The 25,062-nt window shown below is 46.1% G+C and overlaps 1 protein-coding gene across 2 annotated transcripts in view; it reads left to right on the forward strand.

Moving 5' to 3' along the window:
- The window catches only part of ARHGAP31 (Rho GTPase activating protein 31), a 57,815-nt gene extending 33,742 nt beyond the window's left edge, over positions 1-24,073 (forward strand). Inside the window, exons 2-12 of one of the 2 annotated variants that reach the window (XM_075765348.1) lie at positions 1,967-2,069; positions 2,571-2,715; positions 7,446-7,528; positions 7,693-7,800; positions 9,480-9,625; positions 11,421-11,619; positions 13,379-13,503; positions 15,907-15,966; positions 16,608-17,234; positions 17,563-17,873; positions 18,768-24,073. In XM_075765348.1, coding sequence (XP_075621463.1) covers positions 1,967-2,069; positions 2,571-2,715; positions 7,446-7,528; positions 7,693-7,800; positions 9,480-9,625; positions 11,421-11,619; positions 13,379-13,503; positions 15,907-15,966; positions 16,608-17,234; positions 17,563-17,873; positions 18,768-21,236 — 4,376 coding nt within the window. In that variant the 3' untranslated portion in view covers positions 21,237-24,073. The remainder of the gene's footprint in view (positions 1-1,966; positions 2,070-2,570; positions 2,716-7,445; positions 7,529-7,692; positions 7,801-9,479; positions 9,626-11,420; positions 11,620-13,378; positions 13,504-15,906; positions 15,967-16,607; positions 17,235-17,562; positions 17,874-18,767) is intronic. The other variant, XM_075765356.1, reaches the window with a different exon arrangement.
- The last annotated feature ends 989 nt before the right edge of the window (positions 24,074-25,062 follow it).

Consider the following 25,062-nt stretch of genomic DNA (forward strand, 5'->3'; position numbering starts at 1 on the left):
TCTGAGTTCCCTACTGCAGTTACAGATAATCATGTCTTACTCAGAGGTAGGAAGGTCCTCTTTCTAGATATGTCACTTGGCAGGATTTCAAGGAAATTTCATACTTTTCTTTTGTTCTTTCTCCTTCCACATTATCTAGTCCTCTTAGGAAGTGAGTGCTGTAGGCACTGAAATGAATGCTTCCCATGTTCCTTCTGAAAGGCGCTGATGTACCTTCTCCTCAAGAGTCCTTGAGGAGAGAATCCTACAGCTCTGTGACTGCTATGGACGAAGATTTGACTGTGTAGACTTCCACTGTCCTCTTGGCGATTTCATAGTTTCCCATGAACATTGTTTTTGTAGTAGGCTAGGGCCACTGCCAGAAGCTCTGCTGTTAGTCTTATCCCAACAACTTAAGGGTCTTAAAAATCAGCCCAAGGGCTTGGAGTGTGACACAGCATGGGTAATTTACCCGCATTATGGGTCTCTGCTCTAAATACATAAAGTCAAATTTTCCCTGTTATTTTGGAGAGGCTCCTTTAACTGAGGAGAATTAGTCTATTTGGATCATTCTGGTTTCTGGCACTTTGTGTGTTTGTGCATTTGGGTTGGCCCAAAGAGAAGGTACACACAAGAAGGACCTCTTTACCTCCCTTGGTGAGAGTCGGGAGGCAGAAAGGTACCACTTCCCTGACTGACTGGGCTCAATAATAATGTGTCACTGAGGTGGGTGCCAGCTTGGGAGTCCTCCTCACTGGAGCGTGTGCCCTGGGCAGCTTGGTAGGGGCAAGTCCACCGATGAGCTGGCTCTGGCCTCGGTGGCACCCATGAGAAATACAACAATGTACCAGCTGACTTTTGTTCAGGCTGTCCTTGGAGTGTTGGCTTTGGATCCCGCCTGATGAAGCACGTTAATGCCATTATGGGCCTGAACTTCAAGCAGAAGTAGTCAGGGAAGGTCTAGCTGGAGGCATTATCTCTGTGGTGTTGCAAAGATGCAGTAATTGCTATGCCTGGCTTTGCAGTCAAATGTGTGGCTTAGTCTGTTTTCCTCCATACAGCTTTCTGAATGCATAATGCAGCAGTGTCAGCATTACAGCAGGGAAATTTAACTTCTGCATTTACTGACTTTTGTGCTTATGGCTGTGTGAAGCATTGCGTTTAATACATAGTAGTTTCTAGCACCTAATAAGGAAGGGTTCTCTTACTGTTATTGTTATAGCTAGGGTTGTTATAGTACTGGGGACAGGGAGGCTTGGTCTGACCAAGAGGATGAGGGTTCCCTATACCTATATAATGGGGAAAAAAATAAACATATGGTTTGGGTCCAGGTCTGGATGTAAATGTTGTGCCTCAGGCTCCTCTCAGCTTTAAGGCTGATTAAGTCTTTGGCTGGTTATGTTGATGGAGTTCTTTTGAAGCCAACGTCAGATTTTGTCAGTGTGCAGATCTAGTCAATATTTGAACTTTATACCCCCTCTGTGGGAGTTTATGAGCACTAAACTGTGGGTTTGTAGGCTTATATGGAAGTGTGAATGCTTCTCTGATTTTTATCCAAGCCAATCAGACCTTTTGGCATGATTCAGTGAAGCTGGAGCTCTATCTTGGGGAGGGGGGAGGTTCCCAGGACCTCATGCTTTACCTCATGCTTTCAATTAGAAAGAAATTGCCTCTTTTTCTCGATAGAAAAGAAAAAAGGGAGAGAGAGAAATGCTACCTTTCTTCCCACGATATTTCTGTGACTTCAGACTCAGTCATTATCATATGGCATGGCCCAACCATAGCATATCCTCACTCTGCAAATCAGCTATGCCCACTTTGTGGGGTTTATTTTTGGTTTGGCCTGTTATTTCTCCCATTGCAGTACCTCTCCCTGCATCCGCAGAGAGCCTCTGCTCTTGTTTCATGAAACTGTCTCCTCTGTGGTGACTTGTGGAAGTTCTCGGGGTATATTCATTGGGCATCTTGCCTTGCTTTCCTCTCCTAGTTCCCTACGTGCTGAAGAGCTGTGCGGAGTTCATTGAGACTCATGGCATTGTGGATGGGATATATCGCCTCTCAGGAGTGACGTCCAACATACAAAAGCTGAGGTAAGGGCCATCTGTCTGAGTGCCAGAAGGAGTCGGTCACATTGCATGGTACCTTTTCACTGTTAGTCCCTCAGGCATAGATTTGGGCCAACAGAGCTCTACATTGATGCAGAAGAGAAACTATCTCTGAAACTGGTAAGAGGGACATACCATGTTTCAGGGCTTAGTCCATGACAAATAAAAAAGATCTCTCCCTCTGCATCTATTAATGGGAAAGGCCTGGAGGGTCTCAGCACAAATGCTGAGTTGTTCTCTCTCACTTCAAGACAAAGCAATCTCTTTCTATCAGTTTGAGGTCCACTCATGAGACCGCTATGGAAACCAGAAACTAGTTGAAACCTCAGGGCCTGATCCTGGGAGACAATCTGGGCCAGGCTGCAGAGATGTTTCTGCTTTCCAGTTTGTTTTTTCCCTTTAGCCATAAAAGAGTACTTAGGGTGGAGTACTGGGATGCTAACAGCTCTTATTATCCTATGTTGTTATGTTTCCATATTGTTTCAGACAAGAGTTTGTTTCTGACCAATGCCCGGATCTGACAAGGGAAGTTTACCTCCAGGACATCCACTGCGTGGGGTCGCTCTGCAAGCTGTACTTCAGGGAACTGCCCAACCCTCTCCTCACTTATGAGCTCTACAAGAAATTCACGGTGAGACCCTTTGCTGTTCTCCTTTCTCTCCAGCAGCATGGATGTGCTGCAGGTTCCTCCATGACAGCTGTTTGGGATTCACTCCAATGTCCTGGCTTCTGGTGCATCTATCTGTATAAACACTTCTCAGTGCTCTTCCCTTCTGGTCTTGCGCTGGCTCTCTTCCCCTGTCCTTGTTTCTTTCCCCCATTTCATGTTCATTTCTCTCAGTTTCTCTGCTGTTTACTCCCCTTCATTTTGCTCATTTTGTCACCACATTGCTTCCCTCTTTCTCCCCACTGAGCACTTCCTCCCAGAATTACTAATTCCCTTTCTTTTCCTCATTACTGTCCATCACTGAGAGTCTTCTGGGTCACCTGGAGCTTGTGATGATAATCACAAGGATGTGGTTTCCTCCTCCCTGTCCCTCTGACAGTCCCTGACACCTGCGCAAACTGATTACTCAGCCCATGTGTAAAGCACCAACTTTTCTGCATCTGTAGCATTTTTCACACAGTTTGTCAGAGTGCAAATGATGACAGAGGTTATGCCAGCTATGGCATATCATGTCCATCATGGTCATGTCATAAATACAAATGGTGGAGGAAAGTGGCACCTGGCCAAGCAGAAATCTCTAACCGTCTTTAAAGGGATTATAATTCAAAGAGTAGTGACTCGATCTGCAAAACAACCATAGATTATACATGGATACAGTTGGAGCCTAGGAGCAGACTGCGGGGGAGCAGAAAAATAAGACCACAAAGCCTGAATTTTTAAGAGGGTTAGCTAATTTTGATGACAGATAATATTTTATTAAAAGATGGCACAGCAAGCTATGCTTGTTGTTAAGGTTGCCTGCTCCTTACCGCTCTAAGTCCACTTTCAGTTGTTTATGACACTAAGAAATTTAAATCCAGTCATTCAGGCTGAAATCTTATGTGCCAGAGGTGTGAATTTTCAGCTAAAAGCATTCACCAGCTTCTTAAAACAACTAGGGTGGGGGGATGGAAAGGATTGTTTCTTCAGTGTTAGAAACATCCGTCCTTTGTTAAGAATTTCTGTCATCCTACTCTTTCCCATTTGCTGGGGGGGGGGGGGGGGGGGGGGGGGCCGACATCACCAAAAATGTCCGATGTTGCAGAGAAGAAGTTTTGCAAAATCACGCCCAAATGAAATGGGAAGTGGCAAGCAACCTTAGTTTCAGGTGTTGCATCGCCTCTATCCTGAATCAAGCATTTCCCAAGCAGCACTGCTATGGCACAGGAGGCACTGAGTGAGACCTGTGGGGTCCACACAAAAAGATGTTCTCCAAAGACTCCCTGTTGCCCGGTGTGGGAAGAGGCAGGCACACCTGTGCACGGGGGCAAAGTCAGATGGGACCGGCCAAGCAGCAACCTGCTGTAAGAAGTCAGGTAGCTGTTAGAGACTACAACTGAGCTGGGGAACACGAGGTGGGAATTGACTCACTCTGCTGCCTGACAGATATGCAATAGTGTTGGGTATCTTGCTGTTTCAATGCCAAATTTTAAGCAAAATATTTCTGTGTTTCAAGGTAATGTTCAGTCAAAATTCTGAGCAGATCTGAAAAATTGACCTATATCCTCAGGACATAGGGATGCTGATGATATAGGGTGGGTTTTCAAAACTAGAGACAGTCAGGATGAATAGGACCTTGAAAATACAGGGTATTATTCAACCATTCACAGTAACTGATGAGTCTCATTCTTGTTGAAGCTATTTGGCTGGTGTCTTTCTGGCTATCAGTGCTGATTTATGAAAGAAAAATGCTCTAAAGGAAACATGAAGATTTAGATGGAAACTTTTTAAGGAAAGAATGTTTGCTGAAAAGTGCAGTTTTGGGATGATGACTTGCAGATTTTCATTAGATACATTTGGTAAATAGTTTTATTCAAAAACAAAAGGGAAAATACTTCTGTAACTGTCTAAATGTTTCTTTTACAAATACTTTCTAAAGGAAATGTTTGAACATTAAATCAACACATCTAACTTGCAAATAAATCATCTTTCAGAAAAGGGTTAAACAGCCCCTAATTTAAATGATAGTTTCTTTCCTTTTTATTTGGGTGTGATGCTTTGGTCAACCTTGAACAATTGGGTTTTTTTAAATCTTGTGCCAGCTCCCCAAAATGTTATCACTTTGGATTGACCTAAAAGGGATTTTTTTTTTTTAAATCTGTGGCTTTTTAGTTTGTCTGCTCAGCCACAAAATCCATTATTCTCATAAGTCTACTTAGTAGGGATTTATAATGGGTCACCCAGCTGACAGGAAGCACAGTCAGATACCAGGAGGAAAGAAAGAAAAAAACCCAATTCCACAAGGAACAGAAAAACTGCTAGGAGTGTGTGTGCACATGGGGTGTCTGTACAGGGAACCGTGGCAGCTGTGCCTCGGCAGAAGAGCGCTGGTAGGAGTAAAGGATGCATGCTAATCCCAGCCTGACTCAGTCAGAGCTGTCTCTGAGATGGGATAGGCTCCACTTCGAGTCACCAGAGTGATTCAGACATTTGTGGCTAAGGAAAGTCAAATTCTTAATTACTAGGGAGAGGTTGGCCTTTTGGTCATTGCTGTGTCAAGTTCACGGATGTAACATCCCAGTCATGACCTCATTGGCTGTCAAGTTTTGCAAAACGATGCCCTCTAATGCTCTCCGGTTTGCCATTTTGTATTCTGGTGATGCATGCTTGTTTCATGGGATAGATAACTTGAATCTGCTTGGCTTAGAGGACCAAGTACTCACTCAGAGCAAAGCACCTGTAGGAGGCCAAGCCTGCCTTCTCTCTTGGGACTCTATTCCACTTGTTAACTAGGGTTTGTGAATCGTGCACTCCCAGAAGCACCAGCGGAGTAAAAAAAAAAAAATCCAACATTTTTAATTGTGTTTTACATACCTTCTGCTTTCCTCCGAGTATTCTCTTCCCATTTGTAAGACAAAAATTTAAATGACATGAATTCATACATTAAAAGACAAGTAATAAATGGAGTTATTGGTTCTTCCTTGAATTCTGTATTCTGCTGCTGTAATCCTGAGTTTTGGAGAGGGCCTCAGAGTTCAAAGGCACAACACATATGGGTCAGATATGTGGCTTGGAGGTTTGAATGGATCATGACCTCAGAGAGGCTGGTATTCACTTGCTGGCTTTGAGACCTGGCAGTTAAATATGGGGATGAAAACCAGCATTGGGGGGAGAAAATACGGTGTACAATCTAGCTGAAATATAATGTTTTAGATGCACCAGTTAAAGTTTGTATTTCTCTCTTTCTCCATCTTCAGACAAGGCCATTCAGCTGGAAACCTTGTGTGAAGATCACAGAGTTCTTATACTTAGGATTTCTGGGCTGATGGTAATAAGCTTTTTTTTAAAAAAAAAAAATGGAGCTGTAGTTATGGGTAAAAAGTACTAGAAGGAGTAGTTAACCTACCTTTAATTTGGGCAAAACAAGTGCATCCGCATCTCATGTACACCAGACTAGTGAGCTCACTCGTTTTTCTTTGCCATCACACCAGTGAGTAAGTTCAAACTAGAGGGCATAGATCTCAATTTGCAGTGTTAGGGAATAAAAGGTGATTCATATTCATCTCTGGCCTTGAAACTAGCAATATTTAGTTTGCTGGTGGTTGAACATGAGAAGTGGCTTGCTGGGAAAAGGACAGTGACCAGAACAGAGATGGCAGCATTACCAGTGTGGATGTTGTAGTGATTGCAAGGACAAGAAGATGCATTTCTAGTTGTGGCTGATAATTTCAGGTTCATAATGTTTAAGCCACGGGTGGTTTGGGATGGGTTATTTCCTTCCTTTCCTAGCAGTGCTGACGTCTGTCTGTAGGCAAAGCTTCTGCTGGCAGCGTGGGTCCCAGCATCTTTCTCTGAACTCGCTCCAAACTCCAGTGGCAGTTGGGTAGGCAGGAGGTTCCCAGACAGTCATGCATTGTTTGAACTTGCTGGTGGTTTGTCCTCCCCCAGCACAAATATTGAAAGGGAATAGTTGAACAGATGAATACCAATGTAGTAAACTTCTAGGAATGCAGACAAAAGCTTATCGTGGCTCTCTAAGCTCTTGGTCCATAGACACTTACTCAAGACCAAGATGTATAACCTTGATTCTGTCTCACCTAGTCTAACCCTGAGTATATGAATTTATTAATCCACCTGGATTTTGCTAAGGCTTCTCCCATCATAAAAGATGCAAACTCACACAAAATACTCCCTATAGCTATATTCATATGGCAGCCAAAAATATTGCTTATTTTGATGAACATGGAACATGCATATCCCAGCTGTTTTCATAACACAGGGCTTGAAAGATCTATTTTTTTTTTTTCCACAGTTTGGGGGGTGTCGCTTTTTTTTTCTTCATTATTTTCACTTCTCTCTTTCCCTCTCTTTCTATTCCATCCATCACTGCACAAAGTTAAAAAAAGAGAAAAAGAACAAAAAAAGAAAAGAAACATAACTCCTAATTGAAGCTCTCGGTCCTTAAATGCCCCTCTCCCCAAAACATTGACCACCCTGTCCCCACATGTGGGAAGGATGTACTGAGGTGTAAAATAACAGCGCAGCAAATCTCTGCTGTGCTGGGAACACAAGGCAACTTCTTCTACCAACTTCTTCTGTGAGGTAACAAGAGAGCATTCCCTCTGAGACAAGCTGTCTTGTGTGACCCTCCTTATCCCTCTTCCTTTTCCCCTGAGTCCATTGCCAGGGTGGACTGTTTCCTTGTATCTCCACAGGAAGCAGTATCACGCTTCCCCGAGGACGAGCAGTTGGCACGAATTCAAAATGTCATCCAGGAGCTCCCCCCATCGCATTACAGGTGAGAACGTGCCCACTGAAGTGCTGAGGAACAGTGTGGTGACCTTCACTGTCAGGGTATATTGCCTGAAACAGCGCTGGAGTTAGATTTCCAAAAGTTAATTCCTAGTGGGCAGGAATTGGTCACTTGACACTTTTTTCTCTCTTTATGTGAAACCGCTGCAGAACGCTGGAATACCTGATCAAGCACCTGACTCACCTGGCCTCCTTCAGCAACATGACCAACATGCACACCAGAAACCTGGCCTTGGTGTGGGCTCCCAATCTCCTCAGGTATAGTAGAGAGTTCTCTAATCCAGAGCACCATGGGAAGCAACAGCACCTGAGCCTGGAGGTCCATCCCTTGAGAGAAATGCAAAGGCAGGGAAAAGCAGAACAACTACAGGGAACAGTAGAGCAGAGCAAACAGCTTTTAAAAGGAGAAAAAATTCTTCCAGGTTGAATAATTTGAGGTTTTAGTGCCAGCATCCAAGGAAGCTTGTGGCTTTGTGTGTTTCTTATAAAAAAGCGCTGTTATTTGCAAGTTGAGCACATTGATTTAAAAATGAGGAGTTAGCTCATCACTGTGGAACGGAAATAACATTTCTGACAGTGCCAGTGCTTCTGCAATGGGGTGGTGTGAGACAGCAAGGCTTGGAAGGGAGGGCAACAGGGCAGTAATACTGCTTGAACATGAGTGAGATGAGTTCGGTGGGATTAAGATGGCCGCTAGTGTCAGATCTCAAGATCACCAGCTAGTTTGTCATGTTTGCTATGCCTCGCACCCTGCTGGGAAGAGGCCCAGATAAGATGCAGGCAAAGGTTTGGCTGATATGTTGTAGAGCTAAGCAGAACAAGAAGAAATAGTATCTGGAAAAAAAAAAAAAAGTAGTATTTTGTATCTTGTTGAAATTCCCTTCCCTGTCCATCCCATAGGCATGTATTGAAAAGAATGGGCTATGCAGGGAGAGTCCAGGAGTGCAGCTGGGCAGGAGAAAGGTGCTGGCAGAGCTGGTGTGGGGAGCACTGGGCTGGCAGAGGACAGTAAGGAGGGACATTGGCTAGAGAGGTACAGGCCTGAAAAGCATTCTCTGAAGAGTTATCTCACCCTTTTAAGTCACAAAACAGGCAAAGCAGGTTCTGAAAATGAATCAAATGTTGACTCTATTGAATATCACTGAGTGGACCTTTACTACTGAGACATTTTCATTCTAGCATCTATCCTTGTCAAAAAAACTGAAGTCTCTTTCCTTTTGCAATCTCTTGTAAGTGCAAGTCCCAGGGAGGATAAGAAAGGAGCAAGCAATGCAACTGCAGTCTCCTTACAGGGTTATCCTCTTGGCAATGCCCCAAGCTATTATCTAACACACCAGTCATTAACTTTACAAAGGATCCATTGCCCAGAGATAATTTCTTCAGCAACACTTTGGCATGTCAAGATAAGGAATGTTTCTTTGCTGAAAGCAAGAGTGAGAATGTGGGAGTGCAGGGGGGCAGAGAAGAGACTACTAAGGCACATGGTAAAGCATTGAAAAAATTGGTGTAGGGAAGACCTGAGCAGGGTTCTAAGGGAATTCACTGAGTGATGATCGAAGCATTGAGTAGGGATCTGGAAGCTGTGTTTGAAGGCTTCTGCATTGTGTTTCAGGCTCAACTTCGAAATAGCTAAAAGAGGAGCGTAGAGGGAGAAGAGTGGAGTTTGAGAGTCACAGTTCTATCTACTGCTGAAGAATGTAAAAGTGAAGTAGGGAAAATAACACAGGCAGGAAAGCAAGCAACAGAGGTGACAGAGAAAACAGGGAAAATAAAAAAGGCAGAGAGAATGAGGGCCTGTGAGGGAAGGAGAGCAAGATGTGCAGCAAGAGTGGGGAAAACATCCCTGTTCCAAGTCTTGCAGGAAGAAAGCGGATCTCTCCTTCCCAGGGGCTGTGTGGGGCAATGCTGGCTACTAGTATACCTCTTTCCTGGTCCAGGTCAAAGGAGATTGAGGCAGTTGGCTGCAATGGGGATGCAGCTTTTCTGGAGGTGCGAGTGCAGCAGCTGGTGATTGAGTTCATCCTGAATCACGTGGATCAGATCTTCAACAACAACAGAAAAGCCAGCTGTGCGGAGAACATTGGTAACAATCTCCCTGAACTGCTCTATGTGTCACTTGCCATGTACTCCAGCTCTGACTGTATCCTCTTCCACTAATATTTCAAGCCCATCAAACCTTACCATGCTCACAGACTCCCCCAAACAAACCTTGAGCCCAATGCCTCATTACTCTTGTCCTTTTTTGTCCCCATTTCCAACATTTTCTTTTTGAATACTAGCCTCCTTCATTGTGCTCCCAGATTGCCCTATGGCTCATCTTTTGCATGATTTCACTTGGCTTAACACTTTCCACAAAAGGAAGATCAGCTGATTGCTTCTCAATCCTGGCCTAAGCTTTCTCTCTAAGCCCATCAGCCACAGTTTCAATTCTTCTTTCAGTGTCCCCCAGTTATAATTCCTCATACCGACGATACCTGCCCTGCAGCCACCATATCCACCTAAGTGAGAGGCCACACTCCCAAGATAAAACTTAAGCTTGTATTCTAAAAAATTATGTCTTGTACTTGCAGACATTTTATAAAAAGAGATTTTTTTTTTCCTGGAACATCAACGGTCTTGGGAGATGCTGATTTTTGTTATTTAGTGACAGGTTTGTTGTCAAAATGCTTTTAAGCCTGGGAAGTGAGAGGGCTTGGATCCAGAGTGATCTCACATAATTTCAGAAATATGCATTGTTCTGTTTTACACACTGGGAAGACTCACAATACCTGCAGAAGTGAGGGAGTAACTTTTCTGCTTTCCAGCCCTGTGTCAGCTCGTCCCATCCACCTTTCCCTTAACAGTTGGCATTCCCTGCTAGTCTGTCCTTGGAGCCCACAGTTCCAGTACAGTGCCCTGCTCGACCTGTAGCATCCTTGCTCTGCCGGTGCAGGTCCCATTCTTATTCCATTGCCATTCTTATTTATGCCCTGGCAGAAGGCACGGAATAAGTGCTCCCATACTGCCTTGAGCATTGCAGCAAAACACTGACTAGCAAATTCCAAGGCTTCTGGTTGTACTGCAAGTCACTGACCCAAAACTGACACAAGTTTTGTAAGCACTGAACACTGCTGGCCTTTAACCGCTGTGTGGAGTCAGGAGAGAACATGCTGATGGTCCCAGCTGACTTCTTTGTGGGAAAGTGCCTCTTCACCCAGTCTCTCTGCACAGGCAGGAGCTTGCACCCTGCTTCAGGAGAAGGGCTAAGCACCTAATGGGCTACAGAAACTGCACTTCTTTTGTGCATGCCAAGGAGATGTGTTTAGGACAGGGCTGATGGTGGGGCGGCATATGGGAAGTTGGCTTTGCCACTGCCTGTGTAAACAGGCACCTTCAGTTTCCAGGGCTGTTGGTCACACTCCTTTCCATAGCCCTGAAATGCATTAGGAAGGTAAAATAATGCTGGTTTTTAGAACAGTCCCCCTCCCTGGAACAAGACAAGGAGAAGGATGTGGAAGTGAGAGAAGAATTAGGCACCAGGTTTGGATGGGGACTGAACTGCTCCAAAATCTGCCAAGGGAGGGAAGGAGGAAGGAGAAAGACGAATGTATGAACCCTGGTGTTTTCAGAGATGTCTCTTTCACACCAAAGTGTCTACAGCAGAGGCAGCAGGTCTGTGCAACGCAGCCCTTGGCTGGCAAGCGTGGCCCCTGCTGGGAATGCTCTCAGATGGATAAGGTTGCTGGGGAGATGGAAGACTTATCTGACAAAAAGCCTCTCTCCCTGCATGTGCTACTCCTTTCCACCTCCGCAGGAGATGTTCCAGTCAAATAAAGACATGAAGCTCTTGCTCTCGTCTCTCCTCACCCCAGGCTGGAATGTATTTTCTTGCTTTTCAGAGAGTGCATCAGTTGTGAAAAGTCTGACCCTCCCCTCAGCCTCCCTGCCAATGAAACTGGTGAGCCTGGAAGAGGCGCAGGCACGCAGTCTGTCTGCCTCCCACCCTGCTCGGAAGGAGAGAAGAGAGAACAGCTTGCCTGAAATTGTCCCTGTAACTGGGTCCCTCTTCCACACAGTTGTTGACCTCCCTGACAGCAAGTAAGTGCCAAGAGGAGTGTAAAGCGCAAACAAAAAAGTGCAGGTTCCCCAGCATGATCAGGAATGAGATTTTTGTTAGCGTGATACCCCCACACCTGCATGCATGAATCTACAGGCACCACCGAGAGAAAATTCTGTGCCCTTCTCAAAAGAGGCACAGCTGCTCCTGAGAAGCATTCTTAGTTGCTGGGTTCATAGCTCCACTACTCCTCATCCCTCCATCGGGGCAGAACCTTGCAGACGTGCTGTGGGAGGAATTAATTGTCTTTGCATCCTTGTGTCAGCTCAGGATTTGGCTAAACACGGGCTGAACGTGGAGCAGGTCCAGACACAGCTCTCCTACGAGTTCCACCTGCTGGCAGCTGGTCCACGGCGCGCCTGGTGGCATTGACCTGCTCAGCTTCATCGTTCTCCAGGTTCCTCTGCTCTCATAGCCAAGCAGTAAGGCGAATTTTCACTCCTAGCATGGAGAGATGTTTACATAGTGGCACTTATGCCAGGAAAAGAGTCCAATTTCAGCTGAGGTTGCTGCAGTTGTTGGCACTGATGCCCAGCATAAGTATTTATCTATTGGTCTATCTATCTGTTAATATATGGCCACTCTACTGCCTGGTTCTGAGAGATTATAGCCTTTGTAGCAGGGGGGCTCATTAATCTACTGACCCATAAAGCACCGGAGCAAAGATATTTATTTGCACTTGATATATTAAAGCAAAAAGGAGCCATCTAACAGAATACTGGCAAGAAGATAACCAGCTTAAGACAAAAGGGTTTGTCCCCTTCCACGATGCTTTTTCCTTTCTCACTTGAAGAAAACAGTCCTGTCCCCAAGGTATTAATCCTCTTTGTAGGACTGATTTGTGCTCTTCTGAGTATTGATCTGAAAGAAAGGCAGAACTATGGGGTTAGAAAGCCCATTATGGAGAGCCAGGCAGGGAGATAAGAGGGTTCTTGCTCTGGAAGAGGGGAAATTGAAGGAGAAGTCAGAATGGGTATATGAAGGAACTGAAACAGAGCTTCATGCAGTAATAGGCGTGGAAGAAAATTGTCTTTGGGGTAGCAGCTTCTTTCTGTTTAAAGCTGAGATTTCCAAGGAGACACAGGGAACTGGTGTCCCACTTCCTCTGACAATTAGAAGAAATTGATTTAATTCCCTTAAGCCTCCTTTTTGGTTAGTACATTATACTTGGATATGATCATATAACACCTATTAAATTAATGTTGGACTGAGAAGCATTAATAGCTAGTTTGTATTAAGGGATCCTTTTATTTTCACAGATTCATAAAAACTATACAACATGTGGATTTTAAGGATGTGCACTTTGTGCACTGAGTGATAGTACCGTCAGTTGTCTGGAATTTATCTTGCATTCTGTCATTAAAACCTGTTGAAAAGACAACTCTTTTTACTGTATTGCAAAATTGTTACAGCTTTGGACCCTCTACTTTCTGGAGAAAAGCATGGTTGATCGTTCAGGCGATCACAGTTGCTGTAGCACGATGCCAGAGCCAACTCTCTGAAGAGCTGGCTTAATGTCTTTCCATCCATGACATGGTTAAATCAGCAATACAGATAAATCACTTACAGAAAAGCAAGAGTTGATTGTGTAGCTATGCCTTGTATGCCTTAGAATTAAAAGAGGTGTGAGAAGAAAAGAGGGAGAGCGTTGAGGGGAGAGAGCTCAGAGGCTTTTGTGGAATATTAAAAAGACAAAAGTCTCTAGGGTTTGCTAACCTCCTGAGCCCTTTTTCCTTCCAGGAGAAAATTATCTACCAAGTCCAAGAAATGGAAGTCGATATTTAACTTGGGCCGTTCTGGCTCAGAGTCAAAGTCTAAACTGAGTCGAAATGGGAGTGTCTTCGTAAGGGCACAGAAGCTCTCTGGTAAGAACACACTTTCCAGTTATGTATTTCTCTTTGCAGCTTTCTCCTGCGATATTGATAGCATGGGGCAACCTGTATCCACATGAAACTAATACCATTAGACTTGAGATAGTCTAATGGGGTCGTGTTTGTTGCCTGGTTTCATATACATCTCATTTTCACATGACGGTGAGAAGCACCCATTCAGGAGGATATGCCAGACAGCTACAGTAAATATTTCATTCTCGTATGTGATAAATTGGCTGTCCTGGCCCAGCTGTCAAGCTTGGGGACTAGGAAATGCTATCTAGGTTCGGATTAGTCCACTCTTCCAACCTAGCCAGCCTCTGGCTCCTAATGTTCCTTACATGGCACTGGGTGAATGGCTGTTCTTCCAGGCTGTCCTTCCACTAAAGGGCATTAAAGAACCAATTGTGTTCAGTGTCTTTGTGAAAAACAAGGTGCCAGGAGTTGCTATGGCTGCTGGCTCTCAGCGCTTTGAGGGAAGCTATTACTTTTGCAGAATTTACAAGAGAGAAGTTGTCTTTTCTCCTGGCTGTAATCCAAAGTTCTAGCCCCTCCTGAGCTGCAAGCTCTTAAACTCTCTGCTTCCTAGAAAATCACATGGCAGTGCCAGTTCCCAGTGTTCAGAAATGATGACTCAAGTTCTAAAAATCATGAAGTTGGCTTAAAAGTAATCACAATTTTTAAAAGAAAGCATTCCCTATTTTACCTGGTTTCATAAAGAAGTGTTTCGGGCTTATGTGTCCTAGATTATTTAGTATGTCCAAGACAAGAAATTTACTTTTTAAAAAGAAAGTGAAGGTGGGGTTGTTTTTTAGATAATCTCATGATTCCAGGAGCTGGTGTTTGGAGGAGCACTACCAAACATTGCAAGACTTAAAATAAAATAGTTAATGTTGGCAGCATTACCTACCACCACATATAAGAGAGACTGTATTTGGATCAGGAGTGTGAAGCCAAATGCTGGATCGAGCTCTTTTTGGACCCCTGCCTTCCACCATGTTTTTGCATGTACAGATGGCCTTGCATAGGGTGCCCATGGCAGACCTCAAAATAGCGCTCCATCCTATTTTGATCACGGGATCACCTTCTCATTTTGATAAGGAATACTCTTTCCCAAAATAGTGCTCACCCGAGGATGCCCAGGGATGAGTGGAGCCCAGTGATCGTGGGGGCCGAGCCTTGTTCCAAGCACAGTACTGAGTGACAGAAGGCTGCACATTTTCACCAGCAGGACATACAAATGCACAACCGTGTGCAGCGATTTAGGCACTGAGACAGTGCTTTTGAGAAGCTGCCATGTTGCATTTTTGTGTGTGCTCTGCTTACAGCCTAATGTGAGGAAACAGATGAACTTGCTGTTGAAACTCAGCACATGCGTTAACACAGTTTGTGTCCGTGCACACAAGTCTGTAAGTAAGTCACACAAAATGTGAGCTCTGCAGCTTGAACTCTGTTCCTCTGGGAAAGTGGAGCCAGTGCTCAAGACATCATGCCACATGAACGTAAAAGGTAGCCAGGACTCCATATAAATGCAAAAAGTAGCTGGAGTTTCTCCGATGCTCATGTGAAAGTCAGTCCCAGAAGCCTTAATTATATAAACAAGTGAAGTCCAACAAGCCTGCTCGCTTTCTGCCTTACCTACTTTGTGCAACACTGTAAACAGCAAACTTTGCTCCCAGACATTTTCCAGAGCTCCCCGGACCCTTTTTGAGCTGCCAAAGACGAACTTGTCTTCCTTGCCAGCTACATTCCGCCCATCTACTCTTTTCAGAGCGGTAACAGCTACATGCTTCCAAAACCTCTCAGAAACAGACTTGTAGAGTGTCTGGTGACAAATGGCAGCTTGTTTCTGGACAAGCAAGTCCAGCGAGGATGACCAGGAAAATAGGTTGCTTACTGCCCTCATAAATTTCCCGGAGTTCTTGCTGTAGGCAGGGTATGCTCATGCCAGGAAAAGAGCCTGGGAGTGCAACGTAAAAATAACCTAACATTTGCTATCAGGAATGAGAGGTGAGAAGGCATTTATGTCAGTTTAGTTAAAAAGTCCCCACAACCAATAGCCTGACTTCATTGGGGAGGGCAGTGGTGGATAACAGCTTTAGGGATGCTTAAGTGCTTCGCAGTGGAGATGGTGTTGACTGGCTGGGTTAAGTATAGCTCTCCACATGTCCGGCAGGTGCAAAGCTGTTGTTAGTGCTAGCAGATCCCCAGCTGTGTGGACAAGTGTTGTGGGTAATAAGCCGCATGGTGTGGATACAGAGGGGGGATGCTTGGAAATGGAAAATAACTTTGATGTCTGCCTGGCATGCCCGTCTATATGTAGCCTTTAGTCTTTATGGGCTGAAACTTGCAAAGCCACAGGATCTGAAGCCTGCTTCTAAAACTCATTTTCCACAGAAAAAGCAACTATTCGGCCTGCGAAGAGCATGGACTCGCTGTGTTCCCTGCCAGTGGAAGGTGAGACATCAGTAGCCTATACTGTGAGGGTGAAGGATTGCACCTCTGCGTTCTCAGCTTTCCCCCGTGCTTGCATGGATGCAGCAGTCTGTTTCTTTGCCTATCTCACCGGGTTCTGTATCTTTGTGTGCTTATGCCGTGGCTGCTAACATGTGCCCTCGCCTTTGCGTGCATGCATTTTTAACCCTTTTCTGTGTCTTCTATGTTGGTGCATGCACCTGAGAGTTACCGCTGTGCCCAGCTGCACCTTTATTAGCAGTGGGATCGCTTCAGTTTCATTGTTGTTTATTCTGGGCACAAAATTCCCATTCATAAGTGAAAAGTGCTTGCAATAAGCCAACAAAGCCTGGAGCTGTGATCATAGTCGGCAGTGCATGCTAGCACTAGACTTGGCTGCATCTGATTGAGAGGGGCCTCTGATAAAAGTCTTAGGTGATTTCCAGGTCCTATCCAGACCTGCCTCCCCAGGGCTGGAGCCTGCAAGGTCTTCGGTGCCTGCTGTCCCCATCTCTCTGGGGAAATATGGGTGTGCACCAGGGCAGGACTCATCCCTGGAGGGATTGAGGAGGACTCCTCACAGAGGAAGGTTATTTGCTAGTGCTTTGCTTCCCACTGAATTCCTCCTATCGTCCCATCTTTAGGGGAGGATGAAAAGAGCAGATTCAAACGGACAGTGACTACTGGAGGGTTTTTTGTTCCCGTGATGAAGATACGGACAGGAGGCACAGGCAGCTCGTATGACCTCAGTAAGGACAATGAGTGGGAGCGGGAAGGATCTGCCATGGGGGCCAAAGGAAGTTCAGAGCTGAGTGGGGAGAAAGGTCCTCCCCGCACACCACAGGCAAAGTCACCCCCTGAGCAGTTGAAGGTCTTCCGGGCAGCAGAGGATGCTGAAAATGAGCAGACTTGCCCCAAAGGTGGCCGCATGTTCTACACCTCTGAAACAGCTGCCAAGTCAGGCTTCCCAAGCAGCCTTTTTCCCTTGGAGGCCTCCCCTCGTCACCAGAGGAAAGCCCTGAACATCTCAGAGCCTTTTGCCGTCTCTGTCCCACTGCGGGTATCCGCAGTCATCAGCACCAACAGCACTCCCTGCCGCGTGCCCGCCAAGGAGAAGCTTTCCCTCTCCAGCCTAGAGGAGCTGTCTTCCCTGGTGGCCGAGAGCACCAGCCCTTCTGCCCTGGAAGCGGGGACCCACATGAGGACAGAGCAGGCACCAGAGCGGAAGGAGAAACAGCCAGGGCCCACACTGCCAGCGTCAGCATCCAGAGGTAAAAGTGTGTTAAGGAGGGGAAAGTGGAGCCTCTGTCAGACTGCTGGAGGTGATCTGCAGCTCAGTAGTGTGAAGGTTGCTCCAGCCTGCTCTGGTGGCCGGAAAGAGACCAAGCTGTAGGAGGGTGGGTGTTGATGGTAGCAGGTCAGGTTGGTGCTTCTTGCAGTAATGAGACTGGGGAGGTGGGTGCCCTCCCAGCAACACCCTGTCATGCCCAGGTCTTTAAATTCATTAGTTGGCATTGGGTTGAAACAGTACCGCTTTGTCTCGGGGCACATCTTTTCAGTCACAAGAAGTTGCATCATTCATTTGTGTTTCTGATCCAGGCTCTCACCCGGAGGAGCTGGTGAATGCCAGGAAACCTGAGTCCTTAGAAACTCCACAGCCAGCAGCAGAAAACCAGGAGACATTAAGTGGGCAAAGCAGCTGCACAAGCAGCACCAGCAGCCCTCGGCAGTCCTCAGAGCAGAGTCCCACCTTGGAAAAAGCACCAGCCTCAGAGGTTCATACGGGGCTGCTCCCTGCAGACAAGGCAGAGCAAGGACAGCTCAAGACAAAGGATGTCTCTTCAGAAGGCAGCTGTGGCCAGCAGGAGATCGAGACAGCTACGACAGAAGGGTCACACTTAAAAGATGTGGTAAGGAAGAAGGCATGAGAAAAAAGATGGGGGACAATGTCATAGTGGTGACTGGGAGGTTGTTTAAAGTTTCATTCTGTGTCCGTAGTCATGAAAACTCAGTCTATGACCTAGGCTAAGCAGGGTCAAGAATTAACCATGGTTGACTTCACTTCTGTCCGCATCACCATGTGGTGATTTACCTTTACACAACTCCCTGCTGTCCCCTTTTGGTCTTCTTTCCCTGTAACTATATGATTGCAGTCAGTACAATCTGTCTACTCTGAGACTCTCCAGATGTGAGACTGTTCAGATGTCTGAGCATTTTGACCCATGGTACCTCAATTCCCCTTCTATTTTTCCTGTCCCATTTGTTCTGGACAGCCTGAACAGTCCTTTTTTCTTCCATTCTCTAGACACTAATTTTTTATTATTATTATTATTATTATTATTATTATTATTATTGCCTCCTCTGTATCTCTTGCAGAGCTTTTTCACCAAGTTTCTTACAGCAATGCTCATCTGGACAGCTATTTAAAGATCTGTTGGCATATCTACTTGAAGAGATTATTCATTCCAGTTTGTGTGCAATTTGGAAATGCAGATCCTCTGGCAAGGCCAAGTGAGCCTGAATGGGAAGAGCTGAGAAACGGGCTGAGACATTCCAGCTACTCATTCACCTCACCCTTTCAGTACATCTGTCCAGGCCTCATTTTGGCTGCACGTCAGATCTTCTCCTACATAAACCCACTTGTTTATAGACATATTTCCTTCCTTGCGTGTCTGTGTTTCTGTACCGATGAGTGTACTCATCCAGTAACCTGTCTGTTCTAAGAGGGCTGTCTGAGGAAAATGGAAGGGTATTTACTGGTAAGTTTTGAGCTGCCAAGTCATGATATTTCTTCTGTTTTTCAGACTGAGGAGGACCCTGCAAATGCCCTTCTAGAACCACTGTGGCCAGAGATACAGCAGGAACTGAAAATTATTGAACCTGAAGAGGAGCTCTTGCTCTTGCCAGCAGCTGTCCCCAAGACAGGCCTAATTTCTGAATCCTCTTCTTCAGTACAAACGGATAGTTCTTCCACTGGCCCAGGGCAGAGTCCAACACTGTCTGAGCAGAAATCTGCAAGCAGTACACCAGAGATAACAAGTCAGGTGCCTTTATTTGGTGCCACCGGCATGGAACAACAAGACAGCCTCCACAAATGTGAGTCTGATGTGGTTGCACAGCAGAGCTGTGCTTCAGCCCTACCCAAACTGGGTACTCTTCCAACTGGCAAAGCTGCTCCAAAGAATCATCACCCGGTGGTGGACAGCAGGAGTGAATGTCTCACTCCTCCCCTGGACTGGAAGCTTCACAGTCAATCAGAATTTAATGAGGTTGCCCCAAGCAGTGAATTTTCTTGTTCTAAAGGAGCATGTCCAGAGTTAGGAAGAGAAAAAGATAGCACTTGCCAGCTGCAGGGGGAAAAGAATGGTCTTACCAGAATCCAGACTCAGAGGGAGAAGCCTGAGATAATGACTGCTGATGAAAGGGACACATTGTCCTCCAAGGCGCTGAGTGGAGCTGGAATCCAGGAGCTGAAGGAGGGCAATGCTGTCAGCAGAACCCATGATGCTGGTGACCAGGATGATGAGGATACCTGGACAGATAATGTGCAGAGCTTAGAACTTGTGGAGCCATGGGAGGATCACCAGTGGGTTACAAGCCCACTCCATTCCCCCACCTTTAAGGACATTCAGGAGAAGATGACACAAGAGTTTCAGCCACAGAGCCAGAGAGCAGAGACAGGCCTTTCTCTCAGACCACGATTCAGTCGCAGCCTCTCCCTGGACAGTAAAGACACAGTGATGAGTCTGTGGACTATCCCATTCTCTTTCATAGATGCCACTGACCAGCAGCAACCATGCAGTGACATTCTGCCAGTGACTTGTGAACTGCCCAAAACACAACCCATCTCCCCCTCTAGTTTGGGCAAAGCTAAGCAAGATAGGAATGGCACAAATCCTCCAGAAGACCCTTCAAAACCTGAGGAGGTGAGGTACCCCCTCAGCAGGAAGGAAGCACCAGCTGAGAAAGAAGGACCCTCCGGAATCCCTCTTTCAGAGCCAGAGGAAGAGGAACTGGATGTAAGCAAAGAAAACTCTTGGAGCTCAAAGCTTGAGCTGTCTTTACCATACCAAAATAGAGCAGGCAGTTCTTCACAGGTAAAGAACACAAAGGAGGAATTAGCCATATCTCAGGACACTGCCCTGGGAGGAGAGACTGTTACCAAAGCATTGTGCTCTGCCACTGAGTCACAGCTGTGTAATAAAGGTGAAGAAACACCTCGCAAAGTGAAGACTAGGCCATCGTCCCTCAACTTGGATTCACTCCTCCCAGCCCCAGATTTCTTCACATTTGAGAGCCTGTCCATGCCCTCTGCCCCTGGGAACCTCCGGTGCGGGCAGAAGGAAGTAAAAAGCAGTGATTCTGTCCCATCCCTGCCAACTACCTGCCCTGCTGCCAGTAAAGGTGTTCCCTGGGGGTCTCATTTCAATGCCCATGTGGATCTAGACTTGGATTACCTGGCAGTGGCCCATGCCACCACTGGCCGTCGTAACTCTGCCCCTGTCAGCGTGTCAGCGGTCAGGACCTCCTTCATGATTAAGATGTGCCAGGCTAGAGCAGTGCCTGTGATACCGCCCAAGATTCAGTACACGCAGATCCCCCAGCCACTGCAGGCTCAGAACACCGCTCCACCGGCCGAGAAGAAGGAAGCAGAAGCCAAGCAGGCCATCAGGCAGAATCAAAGGGTGGCATGGAGTCACTTGGAGACCCCCAAGAGCCCGTTGACAGAGAAGAAAGCCAAAGCAGAGAAAGAAAACAGTGACCCAGCTCAAAAGGACTCAGCCTGTCCTTGGCACAGCAGCCTTGGCTCTCCACTGGTGCCATCTCAGTCCAGTCATTACCCTGCTCTGGATGCCCCTGTTCTGCGCCGAAAGCGCACCTCTGAGGAGGAGACAGCTGGAGATAACCCACAGTCCTCAAAGATGGAGAGGCCATCAGGGTTCTCCAAGCCTTCCTATAGATCTAGGCCTGGCAGGCCCCAGAGTCTGATTCTCTTCAGTCCCCCTTTCCCCATTATGGACCACCCCTCCTCTTCAGCAGACTCCAGGGTGCTGTTATCACCCATAAGGAGCCCCACTCAGACCACCTCTTCGAGCCCCATTTGTGGTGATCTGTCTGAGACTTCGCGGACAACGCCTGAGGGGGTGACGCTGCGGAACAAAATGACCATCCCCAAGAATGGCCAGAGACTGGAGACCTCTACCAGCTGCTTTTACCAGCCCCAGAGGCGCTCTGTGATTCTGGATGGACGAAGTGGGAGGCAGATCGAATAGCAACTGCTTCTCTTTTTCCTTTTCCATGGTGGATGGGATGGGAGTGTCCAATCTCTGTTGCCATTTTGCTGTTGTTATAACTATTTTGTGCAAGATGGACCCAAATCCTTTATGGTTTCCTGCAAAGCATTTTGCTACGGAGAGTCATAGTCTTTTTGTCTTGCTTTTCCTTCCCTTTCTCACCCCTGCCTAGTCCCTCACTGTCTGCTTTTTTTTGTAAGCCAGTCCTAGGGAATTTGCATTTCCTATACATATTGTCTAACAAGCCCTGTGAAAGTCTCATCCTCCCTATGGAAAAAAGGAAAAATAAATCTTGGTGTAATTAGAAAATAGGGCTGGGAGGAAACACTGTTCCAAAGCACTGCAGCCCAGGGTGCAGGGGCACAACATCTGCTGAGGAGGTAAGTCCTCAGGTTTGGGACCTCCTTCCATTGTTTCCTAGCCAGCAGAGAAGGGCCATGCCTATCCATCTCTGTTGTCTGATTTAGACAGTGTAAATAGTGCAGGAGGCTGGGGATAGCTGAAGAGGAAGGTGATGCTGGTATGAGCAAGTCACACAGGGTGTGAGACACCCAAGGGTGTTCCAATGACAAACATACAACCTGAAGGTGCTGCCTCCAGCTCTGCCCTTGCATCAAAGGTGTGCTCTTTCCAGTGCATGCAAAGGCTGGAATGAAAGTAGCTGGATAGAAAATGCCTAGTTCTTCTTTTAATCTTCCAAGTCCTGCTTATGAGTTTTGCTGTGCTCAGCCACACCTTCCTTGGGCAAACAAGATCCGTGTGTCAGGGGAAAGACTGTGCTGGCTGTCCAGCGTTAGAGACTGCTCAGGCTGGTGTCAATGAAAGCAAAGATACGGTTGTAACAAAAGCCAGTATCAACTATTTTCATTGTTGCTTGAAGCCAGATGACACCTCTGCAACTATCTCTAGCTGTGCTGCACACTGCCAACAGCAGAGAAAAGCAGGAGGATCTTCTGATCTGCATGTCCTTGGGCTATTGCCCTCTTGCACCCCGACTGACATATCTTTGACCCTTGGTCTTTCATTGCCACCGTGTGGCATGTCCCCAGGTGCTTCTTCTTCCTTTAAACTTCCTCTCCTTGTGATTTTATACTGTTTCTTTGAGAGCGTGGCTGGTTGTCACCTCCCTGACCCTCAGTGCTTTCAGATTGATTAAGAGTATGGTAAAGAGGATGATTCGTGGGACCGCAGAACAAATCATGAACAATGTCCTGAGAGGGGGATTTGAAGTTAATTAAACTCTCTCCTGAAGGGCCGTTATTGTTACAGGCAAATACATGTTCATATAAGCAACAGCTGCTGTGGGAATAGAATTAAAGCTTCCTTTATAAAGCCTCTATGTTCACCGCAGGCTCATCTATTGCCTGGTGTGTGACCGTGGGCGATTGCAAAGTCAGGTACAGCCCATGCTGTCTCTAATTTAAGTGTCACTAGTGACTACGGAGTAGACGGGAACACAAGTGTTGCTGCCAGCACTGAGATTGTCCCCGTAATGATGCTTGCAGGGGCCATCATTCATGGAGATGTCTGAGTCTGTACCTCAGATGGGTATTATGGGGCTATAGTTTAAGCAGTAACTGAGCATCTGGTAGGAAGTGCTATAGCCACCACAATGAGTGTCAGTCAGAATTTCCCAATGGATGTATGTTTAGGGCTTTTTTTTCTGAAGTACTGGCATTTTCAAATTGCTAGCAAACTCAACCCATGAGCTCCTGGTCTGTGCTGAATGTGTCACTTACTTAATTAGCGTCATTGTGGCTGGAGGGCCCAGAGTCTCTATGGTGCTTTCTCTGCACTCTTTGATTGCTAAAGGGAAGAGATGCCAGAGTACTTTTGAGAAGTTCTGGGCCCAAAAATGCATGGAATATATCTTCAGCAGAATTTTTCTCCTGCCGTATCTAAAGGAAGTGTGAAAAAACAAGAGGGCTTTTCCCTGTCACCAGTTGCAGTCTTATATCCTCCCCATTGTACTCCTCACTTGTGCATAATGCCATATAAGAGGGAACAGAGCAGAGAACTGAGTCCGTGCTGTCAGTTTTGTTGAGGTAGAATATTAAACCAGACGAGATCCTGGAGTTCTTGTTCAGGTCCACGTTCTCTCACAAGTGTCAGCCCATGCTTTACCTGGGCAAGCCGTGGATGGCAGGGCCAGAATATGCAGCTTCACGACAATTGTATTACCCTCCTCCCAGACCATAAGATGCCTGGGCAGCCTCTCATTAAAACGGGGATTGCCAGTCCTCCATGCTCCTCATAGTTAGCACAGCTCTGTGATGCATTTACATGGTACCCAAATGCCTTTTTTTACTGCCTCATGGGAAAGCTTTTCACCACCACAGCTGGGGTAATGGCAAATGACTTGGGAAGGTGTGATACGAGGTATTGTGGTAAGGCTTTCCAGAAAGTAAAAGTTGTGGAAATGATGCCCAGGTTTTTTTGGCATTGACAAAATAGTTTACTTTGGGCAGGGATTTATATTCTCTCAGTTCCTAGAAGTTTTGACTGCCAAGGCATCTGGAACAGAGCCAGTGAAGCTCACCAAGTAATGTATCAAAAGAAAAAGAAAATGTGATGAAACCTTGGCACCTTAAAACCATTCTTTTTTTTTTTTTTTTTTTTTTCTTCCCCCTCCTTATTCTCATATAAGCTGATCTATGAACAAGAAATGAGGTCTGGCAATTTGTATATAATACACTGTCTCAACTCTTAACAGCATTCCAGTAAGTAATAGCGCTTTTGGCATAAGTGGTGAAACTCCTGCAAGAGAAAATTATTAGAAACCTTTACTTAATATTAAAGATCAGCCTCAACTAAAATCTGTATCCAGACTATACTTTTTAAAGGTGTTTCAGAATTTGAACTCAGATCCAGTTCCTGGATTTTAATTAAGCAGACATTCTGTAATGACATCTCTATTTTGTAGCTCGATCCCATCTCTGTCTACAATTTCCTCTCCAGCCTTCAGTTGATCCATCAAACTTCCAAGAGCCTAGCCAAGTGGGCTTAGTGCAGGCACATCACTATAGCCCAGTGGTCACAGGTGGGCTTGTATCAAGAGCGCTGACATAAAGCCCCAGGTCCTGCAGAGCTGAGAGTACTTGTTTAGTTGCAAGGGGCACCATTGCACAGGTGTCACCATTCCCAGCTCCAGACTCAGACTTTTGCAGAGTTTGTAATGCTTGATGATGGATCCATGTTGATACTGGAAGTGGCAGTCAGCTTCAAGAACCGGAGCTTGATAGTGGGACAGAGCCAGAAGACAGAAGCCATCTCCTGTCAAATGGTGCTGATGGCGTGGTTGGAATTTCCTGAGATCGAACTTTTCTAAGCCATTCCTGAGGTCAGCTTCAGGGTCAAACACGACGTCGTCTTTACTTCAGAGCCTTTAGGTTGTCCTCTGCCACCCTGTAGTAGCAGACTGAACCTGAGACTGGAAGCTCTTCTGAAGGTCAGGGTTTTGCAGTGGTACATTGTGGGTACCAAACTCCTGCCCTCCAGCACAACCCTGCAACGCTAGATACTTTAAGAAAGGATTTGGGGGTTTTTTGCTTGGTTTTGCATTTGTTTTTCTGTGAAGCATTATGGAGAGGGATAGATCACATTTATGGGAGGTGGGTCTGGCCCAGAGTTTGAAGTTTTGTGTGCAGCAGAGCTAAAAGTCGGTTGTTCTTGGCATTATGGAAAGGACCTTCCTAAATTGACTGGCATATTATTTGCAGCTCTACAAGGATCATTTCAGGGACCCTGCAGCACGTTTTGATTCCCCTGAGACTTTGAAGAGTGTAAAGGCTATTCCCAAGTTTGC

Source organism: Balearica regulorum, chromosome 1 (genome assembly GCF_011004875.1).
Source record: "Balearica regulorum gibbericeps isolate bBalReg1 chromosome 1, bBalReg1.pri, whole genome shotgun sequence".
Lineage (NCBI taxonomy): Eukaryota > Metazoa > Chordata > Aves > Gruiformes > Gruidae > Balearica > Balearica regulorum.